This window comes from Melospiza georgiana, chromosome 26 (assembly GCF_028018845.1).
Source record: "Melospiza georgiana isolate bMelGeo1 chromosome 26, bMelGeo1.pri, whole genome shotgun sequence".
In the NCBI taxonomy this organism is placed as follows: Eukaryota; Metazoa; Chordata; class Aves; order Passeriformes; family Passerellidae; genus Melospiza; species Melospiza georgiana.
The window spans coordinates 6,476,161-6,491,452 of NC_080455.1; the positions used below are offsets into that span (position 1 = coordinate 6,476,161).

The following is a 15,292-nucleotide window of genomic DNA, read 5'->3' on the forward strand; positions in this document are numbered from 1 at the left end:
CTGTCCCCATGCCCATCCCAGTCCAAATCCCTGTCCCCATCACTGTCCCCATCCCTGTCCCCAATGGCATCATTGTCCCCATTCCTGTCCCCATCTCTGTCCAAATCCCTGTCCCATATCCCTGTCCCCATCCTGAACAAATCCCTGTCTCCAATCGCATCACTGTCCCCATTTGTGCGCCATCACTGTCCCTATTCCTGTCCCCATCCTTGTCCAAATCCCTGTCCCCAATCGCATCCCTGTCCCCATCCCTGCCCCCATTCCTGTCCCTTTCCTTCTCCCTGTCCCCATCCCCATCCCTGTCCAAATCCCTGTCCCCATCATTGTCCCCATCCCTGTCCCCATCATTGTCCCCATCCCTGTCCCCATCCCTGCCCAAATCCCTGTCCCCATCATTGTCCCCATCCCTGTCCCCATCCCTGCCCAAATCTCCATCCCCAGCCCGCCCCCATGTCCCCATCTCTCCCCTGCTCTGGTGCCACTCTCTGTCCCTGTCACCTCCCCCCTTCACAGGGCCGGAAGCCACAGCGTCACAGGAGCTGGCCCGGGTGGCGCAGGGCCAGGAGGCTTTGGGGACAGGCACAGCGTGGGGCTGGGACCCCTTGGGGACACAGCCCCTCGAGGGGGTGGCTGGGCTGGCCCCGGACGGGGGATGTGGCAGCTCGGGGTCCTCATCCCCCTCCTTGGAGGTGAGTGGGGGACAAGGCTGGCTGGGGGACAGTGGGGACAGCGGGCACAGTGGGGACAGCGGGGACAGTTAGGACAGCGCCTGGGACCCTGTGGCGGTGCTGTGGGGTTGGGGACAGGCCACCCAGGGGACAACGGGGGGGCACAGGGCTCAGGCTGGCCCCCGTGTGACACCAGGGGTGAGGGGGGGACATCTGTCCTGGGAGGGAGACCAGAGAGGGGCTGGGGACACAGAGTGGGGGACAGACATGGGGACAGAGTGGGTGACACGGCTGTGGCAGGGGTGGACAGGATGGAACCGGTGGGGGGTACACAGCATCAGTGGGGACAGGAAGGTGACAGTGGTGGGGGACAGGATGGGGTGTGTGGTCGGAGGTGACAAGGACGCGTGGGCAGCGAGCCTGGAGCGTTCCTGTCCCCCGTCCCCCGGGTGTCCTGGGGTGCCATCCATCCCCCTGTGAGCCCGGCTGTCCCCACAGCGGGCGCCCTGCGGGTGACCCAGGAGCCGGCCGAGCTGCAGGTGGCCGCGGGTGACACGGTGGCCCTGCAGTGCCAGGTGGAGGTGGCCGAGGGCGAGGTCCTGCTGCGGATGGAGTGGCTGCGGGACGGGGGGCTCGGGGCGCTCTGTGCCACCCGCCTGCGCCTCGGCACCCCCCTGTCCCCGCCGCTCTGTGCCCCGAGGGGGGCACGGCTGGCCTGGCACCCCCCCCGGGCCACCCTCAGCCTCCCGCAGGTGCGGAGCAGCGACAGCGGGCGCTACCTGTGCCGGGTGACCCTGGAGATCCCGCGGCACGACACGGCCACCGGCAACGGCACCGAGCTCCGCGTCAGCCCCGGTACCGCGGGGACAGCGGGGACAGCGGGGGGACACGGGAGGTGGCACCGCCGAGGGGCTTGGGGGGTCACTGAGGGTCCCCAGCACGGTGGGCGGGGTCCTTTGGGGGAGATTCTGGGGGGGGTTTGGGTGGCCACAGTGAGGGGGGACAGGAACAGGGACAGGGACAGGGACGGGGACAGGAACATCTCTGACTCTTTCCCCTCACCGCAGCGGCTCTCGGAGGACATCAGCCAGGTAACTGTGTCCCCTCTGTCTCCCCCCTGTCCCTGCTGTGCCCTCCACCCCGGCACCCCCGGTGTCCCCGGGCAGGGGTGACCCTGGCTGTGCTTGCAGCTCTGCTCTGGGCGCTCCTGGCGGGCCTGGGGAGCCTGGGGGGCATCGTCCTTCTCCTGGGGCTGGCCCTGCTCTGCCAGCGCGGCTGTCACAGGAGCCCAGGTCAGCCTGTCCCCAATCCCCTCCCCGACACCCAAACGCCCCCGTGCCCGCCTGCCCCACGTCCCCCTGACCCCAAACCCCCCTGCTTGTGCCCCACTCCGGGCACCCCGTGTGTCCCCCGAGGGCGCTGGCTGACAGCAGTGACCCCCACCAGGCGCTGTGCACCCCGACTCGCCCATCTACCTGAACGTGGGGTCCCCCTCGGCGCGGGGCCCCCCAAAGCCGCCGCCCCCCCAGCCGGAGATCAGCCCGTACCAGGTGGAGCCGCAGCGGGCACGGGGCCCTCCCCTGCCCCCCCGGCCCTGAGGGCGCCTCACAGCCTCCCCCGGCTCTGCCTTCCTCAGGAAACCCCCCAAAAAAGGTGTTTGGCAGCATCCTGTCAGCCGGCTCGGTGTGCTCTGTGTGCCCCCGCCCCCAGGCCATCCGCTGCCATCGCTGCCATCCGGTGCCATCGCTGCCACCCGCTGCCATCCGGTGCCCCACGGGCCACAGCGTGTGGGCAGCTCGTGGTCACTGTGCCACAGGGCTGACAGGGACCCCTCGTTCAGGGGAAGCCACTCTGCTGTCCCTTGGACTCCATGGTGTCACCCAGAACCCGAGGGATGTGCTGGGGGTGGGAATCACAGACCCCCCCCCCAGAGTGGCAATGCCACCACCTTGTCCTGCCTTCTCCAGGGATAGCGCAGAGCTGAGTGCCCAGATGCACCAGAGGGACCCATTCCTGTCCCTGTTCCTGTCCCCATTTCAGTCCCTGTCCCCATCCCCATCCCTATCCATGTCCCTCTCCCTGTCTTAGCCTCCCATCCCATCCCATCACCCCATTATCCCATTATCCCATCCCCATCCCATCCCATCCCATCATCCTATCCCTGTCCCCATCCCATCCATCCCATCCATCCCATCCCATCCCATCCCATTCCATCATCCCATCCCATCATCCTATCCCCATCCCATCCCATCCCATCCATCCCATCCATCCCATCCCATCCCATCCATCCCATCCATCCCATCCCATCCCATCCCATCCCATCCCATCCCATCATCCTATCCCCATCCCACCCCATCCCATCCCATCCCATCATCCTATCCCTGTCCCCATCCCATCCATCCCATCCATCCCATCCATCCCATCCCATCCCATCCATCCCATCCCATCCCATCCCATCCCATCCCATCCCATCCCACCCCATCCCATCCATCCCATCCCATCCCATCCATCCCATCCCATCCCATCCCATCCCATCCCATCCCATCCCATCCCATCCCATCCCATCCCATCCCATCCCATCCCATCCCATCCCATCCCATCCCATCCCATCCCATCCATCCCATCCATCCCATCCCATCCCATCCCATCCCATCCCATCCCATCCCATCCATCCCATCCATCCCATCCATCCCATCCCATCCCATCCCATCCCATCCCATCCCATCCCATCCCATCCCATCCCATCCCATCCCATCCCATCCATCCCATCCCATCCCATCCCATCCCATCCCATCCCATCCCATCCCATCCCATCCCATCCCATCCCATCCCATCCCATCCCATCATCCCATCCCATCATCCTATCCCCATCCCATCCCATCCCATCCCATCCCATCCCTTTCTCCGCCCTGTCCCCACTCCCGTCCCCTTTCTCTGTCCCCACCCCTGTCCCGAATGCCCCCGTGCCCACATGCCCAGATCCCGCTCGGAGGCAGCACAGCATCCCCAGCCCGGTGGGACAGGGCGGTTTAATGGGGCGGGGGGCGCGGGCGGGGGTCCCGGGCTCACAGGGGCTGCACGGCCACGGGGTAGAGCAGGGACAGGTGGCGGGCACCGCGCACGGGCAGCGCCCGCGCCGTGTAGTGCCCCACGGCCGCCGGCACCGACGGGAAGGCGGCCCCGGCCCGGCCCAGCGTGAAGTGCTGCTCCCGGGTCCGCGTCAGCTTCACGTGCACGAAACCCTGGCTGCTCCTGCGGGACAACGGGAGAATGGGATAACGGGATAACGGGAATGAGGTGTGGGATAACGGGAGAATGGGATAACGGGAATGAGGTGTGGGATAACGGGAGAACGGGATAACGGGAATGAGGTGTGGGATAACGGGATAACGGGATAACGGGATAACGGGAATGAGGTGTGGGATAACAGGAGAACGGGATAACGGGATAACGGGAATGAGGTGTGGGATAACGGGAGAACGGGATAACGGGATAACGGGAATGAGGTGTGGGATAACGGGAGAATGGGATAACGGGAATGAGGTGTGGGATAACGGGAGAACGGGATAATGGGATAACGGGAATGAGGTGTGGGATAACGGGAGAACGGGATAACGGGATAACGGGAATGAGGTGTGGGATAACGGGATAACGGGATAACGGGATAATGGGAATGAGGTGTGGGATAACGGGAGATGGGATAACGGGATAACGGGAATGAGGTGTGGGAGAACGGGAGAACGGGATAACGGGATAACGGGAATGAGGTGTGGGATAACGGGAGAACGGGATAACGGGATAACGGGAATGAGGTGTGGGACAACAGGAGAACGGGAGAATGGGAAATGAGGCACGGGAATGGGATAATGGGATAACAGGAGATGAGGCACAGGAACGGGATAACGGGAAATGAGGCATGGAAACGGGATAACGGGAAAACGGGATAACGGGAACAAGAATGGGAACAGGAGCGGGAACGGGATAATGGGATAACGGGAAATGAGGCACGGGAACGGGATAACAGGAGAATGGGAATAGGAATGGGAACAGGAATGGGAATGGGATAACGGGAACAGGAACGGGAATGGGATAACAGGAAATGAGGCATGGGAACAGGATAATGGGATAACGGGATAACGGGATAATGGGATAATGGGATGGAATGGGATGGGATTGGGATGGGATTGGGATGGGATTAGGATGGGATTGGGATGGGATTGGGATGGGATAATGTGATGGGGTAAAATGGGGATTGGGATAAAGTAGGGATCTGGACAGGGATGAGGATGGGGACAGGGATGAGGAGGCTGGGACAGGGAGGGTGACAGGGACAGGGATGGGAATGGGGACGGGAATGGGAATAGGGGTGAGGACTGGGGTGGAGATTGGGGCACAGATGTGGACAGCAATGGGGATGAGGTCAGGAATGGGGACCCCATCCAGAGCAGGGGCAGGGGCTGGCACTACCCAGCTCACCTCCAGCCTGTGCCATGCATGGGGACACACCAACACATCCCCACTGGGGCTGGCACAGCCAAACATGGATCCAGCCCCACTCCCAGCCTGGCACGGCCCTTGGCACGGCTGTGCCCGTGTCCCTGCTCACCTGAGGGACAGCGAGTAGTCCTCGGGGCTGGTCTCGCAGTCGCGCACCAGGAAGCTGCCCTCGCGGCACAGCGCCAGCAGCGTCTCTGCGCCCGCCCGCCCGATGGCGCCGTGGTACCAGCTGGGCACAGCGGGGTCACACGGGCACGCCCCGGGCCATGGGGGACCCAACCACACCATGGGGCACACCCTGGGCCACGGGGCACCCCCTGGGCCATGAGGCCACCCAGCCATGCCATGGAGCACCCAAACACACCACAGGGCACCCAACTATGCCATGGGCCACCCAACCATGCTATGGGGTACCCAAACATCCTGTGGGGCACCCAACCACACCATGGGGCACCAAACCATGCCATGGGGCACCTAACCACACCATAGGGCACCCAACCACACTATGGGACACCAAACCATGTCATGGGCTACCCAACCATGCTGTGGGGCACCCAGCCATGCCATGGGGCACCCAACTATCCCATAGGGCACCCAAGAATCCTATGGGGCACCCAACCATGCTATGGCCCACCCAACATGCCATGGAGCACCCAACCCCATGGGATTCACCCACGCCACTGGCCCCTCCACACCCCTATGTCAAAGGGCCCAACCACACCAAGGGACACCCACAAGGAGCCAGCCCTGGGGACCTTCCCCGGCGGGTTTGTCCCCGTTTGTCACACGCTGTGTGACCGGGACGCCCCCAGACTCACGCCTGCTTCTCCAGGGGCAGCGAGGTGTCCACGTGCCCGGGGCTGGGGGGGCAGGCGGGCCGGGGGCCGCGGGGGGAGCGGGGCAGTGCCCGGGACAGGCTGGGGGAGCGCTCGGGGCTCTCAAACTGCACTGCGGGGACAGAGGGGCGTCACCGGCTCAAAGGGATATCCCAGAGCGGCTCTGTGCCGCCCTGGTGTCCCATTGCTGGGGACAGGGTGCTCTGGGGGGTGCCCATGGCGGTGCGGGGTGTCGGGGTGGCAGGGGGACATGGCGGGGGGGACCCCAGGATGCTGGGGGATGCTGAGATCCAGGTCCGATACCCATGGAAGCTGCGGGATGTGGGGTTGGGGGACCCTGGGGGTGTCCCCACAAGGAGGAGGGAGCCAGGAGCAGCGCCCACCCCGAGGTGGCACCCGGGGCCGCCGTCACCTGCGAACGCCCGTGAGATGTGATCCTTCTTCCACTCCCAGGGCTGGTCGTACTCGTCGGCCGGGCGCTCGTCGTCGCGGGGGAGGCGGCTCTGGCGGGCCGGGGGTGCCCCCGGGCCGTCCCCGGCCGTGTCCCACTCCTCGGAGGGGGTGTCGTACAGCTGGGCACCCCGGCGCGGCCGCACCCGCCGGGCCTCGCCCTGCCGCGGGCACCCTGCGGATGGGGAACGGGCAACAGGGCCGTGGGAGCGCCCGGGACCCCCGCGGGGGCGCTGGGGGGGCCCGGGGTGTCACCACCCACCTGTGGCCTCCTCGTCGCAGCCGCCCTCGGGCGCCGGGTCCTGCTCGCCCTCGAAGGGCTCCGAGTACTCGCTCTCACCTGGGCCCTGGGTGGGGGGTTTGGGGTGGGACGGGACCCCCACTGCCCCCCCCGGTCCCGGGGTGCCCCCACGGGACCCTTGGGGCTCCCACACCCCGGCACGGGTGTCCCCAGCCCCGTGCCCGCTCCCGCCCACCCGGTCCCTTTGTCCCCCAGCCCCTCTCCCCTTCTCCCCTTCCCCCTCTCCCGGTGCCTCCATCACCCCCGGCCGCCCCCCAGTTCCCCCTCCGGTGACCCCGGCTGCCCCCCGGCCGCCCCGCTGCCCCCCGGCCCCTTGGCTCTGCCCCGTTCCCGGTTCCCGCTCTCCCGGTCCTCAATCCCGGCCGCTTTGGCTCCCCGTCCCCGCTCCCCGTCTCGCCCATCCCCGTTCTCTGTGTCCCCCCATCCCCTCCGCTCCTCACCCCCCCGCTCACACCTGCCCGACCCCCCCGCTCCTCCCGGTACCCCCCGTTCCCCTTCTCCAGCCCCCCCGTTCCTCCGCCGCCCTCCCCGCTCCTGGCGCTTGGCCGCGGCTCCCGCCCGGTGCCCGCCGGTGCCCCCCGGTGCCCGCCGGTGCCCGCCGGTGCCGTACCTGCTGCAGGCGGCGGGGGCCGCCCCCCGGGCCCGCGCCCCCCACCCGCACGAGGCGGTGGCGCGGGGAGGCGGCGGCGGTACCGGGGGGGCCCCCGGGCCCGCTGTAGTCGGGCTGGGGCGGGCGCGGCGGGGAGCGCCGGGCCCCCCGGCCCAGGTACTCCCGGAGCCACTTGGCCATGGCGGGGAGCGGCACCGGGACGGCCGGCACCCAGCGGCGGCACCGGGACCCGCCGGGACCCCCCCCCCGCCGCCGCCGCCGCCGCCGCCGGAGCCGCTTTGTGTCGCCGCCGCGCGCGGCGCGGACCGGAGCCCCCGGAACCCCCCCGCGCCCGCCTCGCCGGGGGCACCGGCACGGGGGGGGGCGAGACCACCGGGGGGACGGCGGCAAGGACGGCGAGGGCGGGAGCCCGAGAGGCGGGGGGCACCGGGACCGTGACACGGCGGGACCCCCAGAGGCGGGGGGGGCACCGGGACCGTGACACGGCGGGACCCGAGAGGCGGGGGGGGGCACCGGGACCGTGACACGGCGGGACCCCCCAGTGACACCGGGCGGGCCCTCCCCGGTCACAGCGGGAAATGGGGGGACCCCCCCAGAGCCCAGCGATGGATCCACACGGGGCTGGGGGCTGCAGGGCTTTGGGGGGAGCGAGGACCCCCCAATCTCCGTCACCCACCCGGGGAGCTCCGGGGGGCTCTGCTCGCCCCCGGCCGCGGGGTTTGGGGGGGCTCAGGCACCGCACGGGGGGCAGGAGGTTGGGACCCCCCTCAGCCCTGCCCCGAGTCCCCTCCTGGCATTGTCTGTGCCCAGAACAAAGGTTCCTCTCCCTGGGGTCCCTTTTTGGGTCCCTACTCTCGGGGTCCCTTTTTGGGGTCCTGCCTGGTGCTGGGGGTGATGACAGCTGGGCACTGGGGGACACATCTGGGGGGACACGGCCTGAGACCCCCCCTCACGCCCCCCCAGCCCCTGCTGAGCCCAGTGGCCAGCATTAATATTTGAGGAGGTTAATTAAGGCATGTGCACAGAATGCTAATTGGGATGGGGGGGGGCTGGGTTTCTGTCCAGCTCTCCCTGACGCCCCAGAGCCCCCCCCGGGCCCCCCAACCCCTCTGTGAGGGCGTTAATTAACCAGAGGCTGCTCAGCAATTAGAGGGGGTGCCTTGATGAGAGGGAAGTTGATGGCCATGGGTGAGGAGAGCCCCACTCGGGGTGGGTGGGCACTGGGTGCGGGGTCCCTGTCACGGGGGTGGGTGGGGGTCCCACAGTGCCCATGTACAAATCAGTCTCTGATGAAGATGAAGCTCTGGGATGAAGCTCGGATCTGGCTCTGCCTGATCCCATTTATTCTGGAGTGTGGCTGCTGGAACGTGAGGATGGCTTTGTCCCCGAGCTCCTGGGGACATCTGGGGGAGCTGCTGGTGGCAGGACAGCCCTGTCCCCGCACCGAGGGGCTGCAGGAGCCCCCGGGGGTGTGCAAAGGTGGCACCTGACACACCCTGGGAGGGGAAGAGGGGCACTGAGCACCCACCTTCCCTCTGGAAGTTCAGCCCCAAGGTCCCCTTCCTGCTGAAGGGGAGTCAGGACACCCCAAACCCAACCTGGGCACGGTCACTGAGGGGCAGTGAGGGCAGTGGCACCCCCAGAATGGACACAGCAGAGTCTTGTGCAGCCCTGGCCTTGCAAACACATCCTGGGAGCAGGGCTGGGGCCCAGCAGCGCTGCTGCAGGGAAACACCTTCCCTGCACTGCTGCTGCTGCTGCTGCAGGGCTGGAGGTGACAACAGCGCTGGCCGGGACCCCTCGGGCCCCTGGGGGCGCTTCCAGAGCAGCAGGAGCGGGGACAGCCCCGTCCCTGCCCCGTCCCTGCCCCGTCCCCGCTGTCCCCGCTGTCCCCTCAGTCGCTGGTGCTGTCCTCGCTGTCCGAGTAGGCTCCCAACAAACCCAGTGAGGACGTGGCTGCTGCTGCTGCTGCTGGAAGGGAGCCTGGAAAGGGAGGGAGGGAGAGGATCCGGTCAGGTCCAGCCTCCCCGGGGCAGCCTCGGGAGATCCCGGGTGGAGCCGCATCCCTGGATGGACCCTGAGCTCAGGGAGGATCCATCAGGGGATAAAACAGCTCCTGGCTTTAAACAGCTCCTGCAGCCCTCGGCTGAGCCCCACTCCTCTACTCTGAGGGAAACACCGAGGTCTGGGACCCCCTTTCTCCCTCCACAGCCCCCCGGGAGGCTCCAGACCCTGGGAAGGGAGAGAGGAGCCAGCTCTGGGCTCCCACCGCCCCAGGGCACAGCGGCCTGGGGCACGAGGCTGGGGGAGCCCAGGCACAAGGGGACACCTCCAAAAGCTGTCCCTCCCCAGGGATGCCCCAAGGGCAGAGGAACTCACTAAGCCAAAGGCTCAGAATCAACCAGCCCAGAACAAATCCGTCCCCCATGTCCTTCCCCAAACCCACGGCTCCCCTGGCTTGCTGGAAAAACCTTCCAGCTTGTTTTGTGGTCCTTAAAGCTTCCCAGCTCCAGCAGTGAGGCTGGATTTATCACCAGGCCCCAAACCAAAGCAGTTCTCCTGCTGTTCCACCCCTATCTATCTCACTGTTGTGACGTCCCCAGGGCTGTATCTGCTGTTTTGGAGCTCCTGGCCTTGCCAATCTGTCCCCAAGGCCGTGGCTGAGAGCCAAGAGCCAGGAGGGAGAATCATCCTCACCAGGAAGCTCCTGGAAATGGGGACAACCCCCTGTTGTCACAGGAAACCCCTGGAAATGGGGACAACCCCCTGTTGTCCCACCAGCCCACCAGAGAGCCCAGCCCAGGCTCTGAGCACGGTGCCAACCCCACCCAGGAGGTGCCAGAGCCCCCCAGGGCCCAGCCAGGGCAGGTACCAGTGCTGGCCGTGGTGCCTCTGGTTTCCATCCCGTTTTCCAGGGCAGGATCTGCCTTCTCCTTCTCCTTCTCCTTCTCCTTCTCCTTCTCCTTCTCCTTCTCCTTCTCCTTCTCCTTCTCCTTCTCCTTCTCCTTCTCCTTCCTGCGGGCCACCAGCCCTGCCAGCTGGGCCTTGGTGCTCAGCTTGCCCACGCTGCGCTCCCAGCTCTCCATCCTGGGCCTCTTGCTCTGGGGCTGGGGGCCCTGTGGGCACAGCCAGGGTCAGGGGGCTCCGGCTTGGAGGGGATTTTGGGGATAAAAGCAGCAGGGACACGAGGAGAGGGGGCTGAGGGGGGATTCTGCCCCTGCAGGGATGGCACAGGACAAAAGGGGATGTGGATCTGCAAAGCTGCCCCTGGAGATCCATGTCCCACTGGCAGAGAGCTAAAGCCAGCCTTGGGATGGCCCTGGGATGCTGAGGAGGCAGAGAAAAGAATCTTAAAGGACCTTAAAGCCCATCCAGTCCCACCTTTCACTATCTTAGGTGGCTCTGAGCCCCGTTCAACCTGACCTTGGACACTTCCAGCCACAGCTTCTCTGGAAATCTGCTCCAAAGTCTCCTGAAACCCAATCCAACCCTCCCCTGCCTCAGTTCCAGCCCATTCTCCCGTGTCCTATCCCTCCCTGCAGGGTAGAAGTTGTTTTCTCTGTGTTTTATCAGCTCCTTTCAAGGCCACTGAGCAGCCCTGGGTGCCTGCAGGTGCCCAGCCATGGACCCAGTGAGTCTGGGTGCCCTGGGCACAGGGATTAGTGCCAGGCCAGGGAGCACGGCTGGGATTAACCCCAGGCACGGCAGCTTTGATCCAGCCCAGCAGCCCTGGGGCAGGGAGGCCAGCAGGGGGAGGGCAGGGCTGTTTGCTGGGATAATCCCTCCCTCCAGCTCTTTTGTTCTGCCTGAATCCAAAGCCCGGCCCAGAGCACTGAAAGCCTGCCTGGAGCAGCAGCAGGGCCCAGCAGAGCTGCTCTTCCCGAGGAAGGGAGGGTGGGGACAGCGTGGGGACAGCTCCATGCCTGCCTTTGTCACCAGCTCAGCCTGGAATGCCCAAAGCTCTCTGGCTCCTCTCAGCCCAGCGCACAGGCACTCGGCCTTTGGGAGCTGCTCAGGCGTGACACCGGCCCGGTGTCACCCACACGGGGACACAATGGGCACACACAGAGCCCCAGGACAGAGCAGAGGGGCTGGGGAGGGCAGGGCAGGCCGTGCCCCTCTCACCTCCTGCAGGATGTCCGTGGGTTTGCTCTGGGCCGTGGGGTTGGGGTGAGCTTTGGTTGGCTCCTCGTCGGAGTCGGAATCCTCCAGGAGGCGCCGGTTCTGGGCCTGCTCCAGCATGGCCCTGCTGGGACACGGGAGGGCTGGGGCTGCATCCACCCCTCTGCCAGGCCCTGCTGGCTCCAGGGCAGCTGGGGACAGCACAGGAGCCTCGGGATCCCCCTTCCCAAGGGGCTCTGTGCCAGCCTGAGGGGTGGCAGCACTGGGAACCCCCACCAGCCCAGAGCAGGGACTCTGCCCTTCCCAGAGGATTGGAACCCCCCAACAGCCCAGACCCCACAGGATCCCAGCCTGGCTGGGTGGGAAGGACCCCCCACACTCCTTCCCCCTGACCACTCTGCCAGGACAGGCTGGGATCTCCTCCCAGCCCCAAATCCTGGTCACTCATTGCCCCTCTCCCAGCCCAGCCTGGCTCATGGCACCCCCAGCCCTCTCACTTCATCTCCTGCTCGTCCTCCTCCTGCTCCCTGCGCCTCTGCTCCTCCTCCAGCTCCTTGTACTGCTTCAGCATGGCCTCAAAGTCCACGTTGGCCTGCCGCTGGTTGAGCTCCTTCAGCTCCTGCAGGTTCTCCAGGACCTCCATCTCCAGCTTGGAGTCCTTGGTCCGGTTCTCCAGGACCTGGGTGGGAGAAGTTGGGATATTTGAGGCAGCAGAGCCTGATAGGAACTTCCAACACCTCCCCACAAGAGGATCCTCCTCATCCTCATTTGTGGGTAGAACAGGACAGCCTGAATGGCTGCAAAGTCACTGCTGGGGCAGGGGGGGGGTCAGGCAGAGTGGCAGAGGTTTCCTGCACTCCTTGTACCTTCATGGGATTGTTGAGCTCCTCCTCTTCCCTCTCCTTCTGCATCCTCTTCTCCTCCTCCTCCAGGAGCTTCTCTGCCTGGAAGTTCCTGGTGGCCCCGTGCTCCATGGTGTAATCTGTGTTCTCGGGGTCTGTCTGAGGGGGAACAGCAGCAGCACAAGCACTGAGGGTGGGGATCCTGCTCCAGAAACCCCAGAGCCACCCCAGAGCCACACAACCCCAGCCCTATGAACTGGGCAAGGGCTGATCCAGCCAAAACCCCACTCTGAGACTCAGCTGCTGTGGTTGTGTGGTTCCCCAAACCCACCACACTCTTTAATACATTCACCAGAAATTCTCAAATCAGTGAACAAAACAAACCACTCCATCAGCCTTTGCTGGGCAGGAGTCAGGGGATCATGGAACACCCTGAGCTGGAAGGGACAGCAGCTCCTGCCTCTGAGTGGGACAACCCCACCAAGCCCACTGTCCAAGGGCTCCTGGCAGCCCCCATTCCCTGGGGGAATTCAATCCACCACCATGGGGGGAAAAACCTTTCCCTGATCTCCATCCTACCATCCTGGGGGGAAAACCTTTCCCTGATCTCCATCCCACCATCCTGGGGGGAAAACCTTGCCTTGATCTCCATCCCACCATCCTGGGGGAAAAACCTTCCCCTGATCTCCATCCCACAATCTTGGGGGGAAAACCTTTCCCTGATCTCCATCCCACAATCTTGGGGGGAAAAACCTTCCCCTGATCTCCATCCCACCATCCTGGGGGAAAACCTTCCCCTGATCTCCATCCTACCATCCTGAGGGGAAAAACCTCTCCTTAATCTTCATCCCACACCCCTGGGGGAAAACCTTCCCCTGATCTCCATGCCTGGCACAGCTCCAGCCTCTCCCTGGTGTTGAATTTGCAGCAAACCCCAACGAGGGGAGAGATGAGTGAATCTGACTCCATGTTCTTAGAAGGCTGGTTTATTATTTGGTTTATTATTTTATCATCTATATTATATTAAAGAATGCTGACTAAAGAATAGGGAAATGATATAGACAGAAGGCTTGACAAGAATGACAATGAAAATTTGTGACTCCTTCCAGAGTCCCAAACAGCTGGCTGTGATTGGTCATTAAATAAAAACAATTCACATGAAACCAACCAATCACTTGTTGGATAAAAAAATTTCGAAAACGCATTCCAAAGCAGCAAAACACAGGAGAAGCAAATGAGATAATTATTGTTTTCATTTTTCTCTGAGGCTTCTCAGCTTCCCAGGAGAGAAATCCTGGCAAAGGGGATTTTTCAGAAAATGTGACAGTGACACCCCGGGATGCTGAGGCCAGGCTGACCCTGGAGGTGATCTCAGCCAGGCAAGGAGAGCCTGGGGCTCAGGGGGGCTCACCTTGGGGGTGATCTCAGCCAGCCTGGGGCTCAGGGGGGCTCACCTTGAACGTGATCTCAGCCAGACACCGAGTGCACTTGATGTAGAAGCGGAAGATGGGCAGCCCCAGGTAGGACTCGTTCTGCACCGTCTCCTTGCGGGCGTTGAACTTCTTGCCCTTGTAGATGTACTCCCCACACGTCTTGCACCTGGCCAGCGGCAGGGACACGTCCTCAGGGGGCGCAGGGAGGGTGTGGGGGGGTTTTGGGATCGCCAGCATGAAGGAGGGATTGAGAATCTGACTCTGTGTCCCTGCTCCTGGGTGGCTGTTGAGGCCATTCCAACCCATCCCAACCCATCCCAGGGGTGACCCAATTATTCCAGGAGTGACCCCACAGTCCCAGGAGTGACCCCACAGCTCCAGGGCTGCTCTCACCTCATGTTGAAGGGGGCCATGAGCCTCACCACGTACTGCCGGTCCTTGGGCAGCTTCAGCTTTGGGATCTTGGCCGGATCAAAGTCCGGGGGGTAATATTTCTGTGGAGAGAGGAGATTTGCAGGTTCTAGAAATGTTTCTATGGACGCAGAGCAGATTTGGGGGTTCTGAGAGTGTTTCTGTGGACGCAGAGTGGATCTGGGAATGCTGGAGCACCGGGAATCTCCTCACTCCCCACAGCTCAGACAGGAGGCTGCAGCCAGGTGGGGCTCGGGCTCTGCTGCCAGGGAACAGCAGCAGGATGAGAGGAAGCGGCCCCAGCGGGATTTAAACCGGACACCGGGAATTCCCTCATGGGAAGGGTTGGTAAATTCTGAATGAGGTGCCCGGGGGGCTCTGGAGTCTCCATCCCTGGAGGTGCCCGAGCACGGCCTGGACGGGCACGCGGCGCTCGGGGCTGGGGACAGGGCGGGCACCGGGCACCGCTGGGACTCGGTCCCGGGGCTTTTCCAGCCTCAGTGATCCCGGGATCTCGAGCGACTCCCGAACCAACCGGGACTCCCCAGAGCCCTCGGGGAGCCCTCCCCGGGCCCAGACCGGCTCGGGACGCTCCCGCGGCCTCTCTGACGGGGATTTTTCTCCAACTCACGTTCAGCACTTTCCGTTCCGACATCGCTGCGGCTTCTCCCGGTCCCCGGTGCTGCCGGTGCTGCCCCCGCGCTCCTCACCGCTTCCGGGTGTGGCCCGCCCCCTCCGCCGCTCATTGGCGCAGCGAGCCGCGGCCTCCCGCTCCTCGCTTGTTATTGGCTGATCCAGCTGCCTGTCAAAGGATCCGCCCACGGCTGTTGTACAACCCAGCCCAGAGTCCGCTGGAAAGCCGCGACCTCACAAGGGGTTCCGCACACTCTTGGGTCCTGGCGGGGGGCTGTCATTCGGCTGGGGGACCCCGGGGCTGCGGTCTGGGGCTGGGGAAACTCGGCGTTCTCACAGCAACATGGACATCCCGTGTGGGCCCCGGTCTCCCCTGATCTCCCCTGACACGTACTCATCATGTAGCTAACACTCCCCAAACCGTCTGGTTTGTGTTTAAAATGTCACTTTCTTTCCAAAAACCAAGGACTCTGAGTCCTGTTGAATTTG

The 15,292-nt window shown here is 64.4% G+C and overlaps 3 protein-coding genes across 4 annotated transcripts; 1 reads left to right on the forward strand and 2 right to left on the reverse strand.

Moving 5' to 3' along the window:
* The first annotated feature begins 652 nt into the window (after window positions 1-652).
* TMIGD2 (transmembrane and immunoglobulin domain containing 2) lies at window positions 653-2,266 on the forward strand. The gene is made up of 4 exons (XM_058040635.1): window positions 653-689; window positions 1,167-1,523; window positions 1,859-1,960; window positions 2,115-2,266. The coding sequence occupies exons 1-4, from the start codon at window positions 653-655 to the stop codon at window positions 2,264-2,266; spliced, it is 648 nt and encodes a 215-aa protein (XP_057896618.1).
* Window positions 2,267-3,733: 1,467 nt separating this feature from the next.
* SHD (Src homology 2 domain containing transforming protein D) lies at window positions 3,734-7,542 on the reverse strand. Its single transcript, XM_058041080.1, has 6 exons — window positions 7,363-7,542; window positions 6,714-6,798; window positions 6,414-6,626; window positions 5,984-6,113; window positions 5,275-5,394; window positions 3,734-3,920 (listed from the first exon to the last, which is right to left on the reverse strand). Exons 1-6 carry the CDS (start codon window positions 7,540-7,542, stop codon window positions 3,734-3,736), a joined length of 915 nt encoding a protein of 304 aa, XP_057897063.1.
* A 1,067-nt stretch (window positions 7,543-8,609) lies between these two features.
* Window positions 8,610-14,890, reverse strand: YJU2 (YJU2 splicing factor homolog). 2 transcript variants are annotated; one of them, XM_058041078.1, is made up of 8 exons: window positions 14,802-14,890; window positions 14,153-14,253; window positions 13,781-13,925; window positions 12,351-12,485; window positions 11,982-12,163; window positions 11,488-11,608; window positions 10,235-10,478; window positions 8,610-9,345 (listed from the first exon to the last, which is right to left on the reverse strand). In XM_058041078.1, exons 1-8 carry the CDS (start codon window positions 14,823-14,825, stop codon window positions 9,257-9,259), a joined length of 1,041 nt encoding a protein of 346 aa, XP_057897061.1. In that variant the 5' UTR covers window positions 14,826-14,890; the 3' UTR covers window positions 8,610-9,256. The 2 variants fall into 2 exon arrangements, with proteins under 2 accessions (XP_057897061.1, XP_057897060.1); XM_058041077.1 differs by having other exon boundaries at window positions 11,488-11,611.
* Between the last annotated feature and the right edge of the window lie 402 nt (window positions 14,891-15,292).

Excerpts from the sequence above, each read along its gene's own strand:
- TMIGD2 (XM_058040635.1), top strand. The coding sequence starts at position 653 with ATGTGGCAGCTCGGGGTCCTCATCCCCCTCCTTGGAG. Across the intron at positions 690-1,166 it reads CCTCATCCCCCTCCTTGGAG|CGGGCGCCCTGCGGGTGACC; the intron begins GTGAGTGGGGGA and ends CTGTCCCCACAG. Across the intron at positions 1,524-1,858 it reads CGAGCTCCGCGTCAGCCCCG|CTCTGCTCTGGGCGCTCCTG; the intron begins GTACCGCGGGGA and ends CTGTGCTTGCAG.
- SHD (XM_058041080.1), bottom strand. The coding sequence starts at position 7,542 with ATGGCCAAGTGGCTCCGGGAGTACCTGGGCCGGGGGGCCCGGCGCTCC. Across the intron at positions 6,799-7,362 it reads GCCCCCGCCGCCTGCAGCAG|GGCCCAGGTGAGAGCGAGTA; the intron begins GTACGGCACCGG and ends CCCCCCACCCAG. Across the intron at positions 5,395-5,983 it reads CTGCCCCTGGAGAAGCAGGC|CTGGTACCACGGCGCCATCG; the intron begins GTGAGTCTGGGG and ends CGCTGTGCCCAG.
- YJU2 (XM_058041077.1), bottom strand. The coding sequence starts at position 14,825 with ATGTCGGAACGGAAAGTGCTGAAC. Across the intron at positions 13,926-14,152 it reads ATGGCCCCCTTCAACATGAG|GTGCAAGACGTGTGGGGAGT; the intron begins GTGAGAGCAGCC and ends GCCGCTGGCCAG. Across the intron at positions 12,164-12,350 it reads AGCTCAACAATCCCATGAAG|GTCCTGGAGAACCGGACCAA; the intron begins GTACAAGGAGTG and ends TCTCCCACCCAG.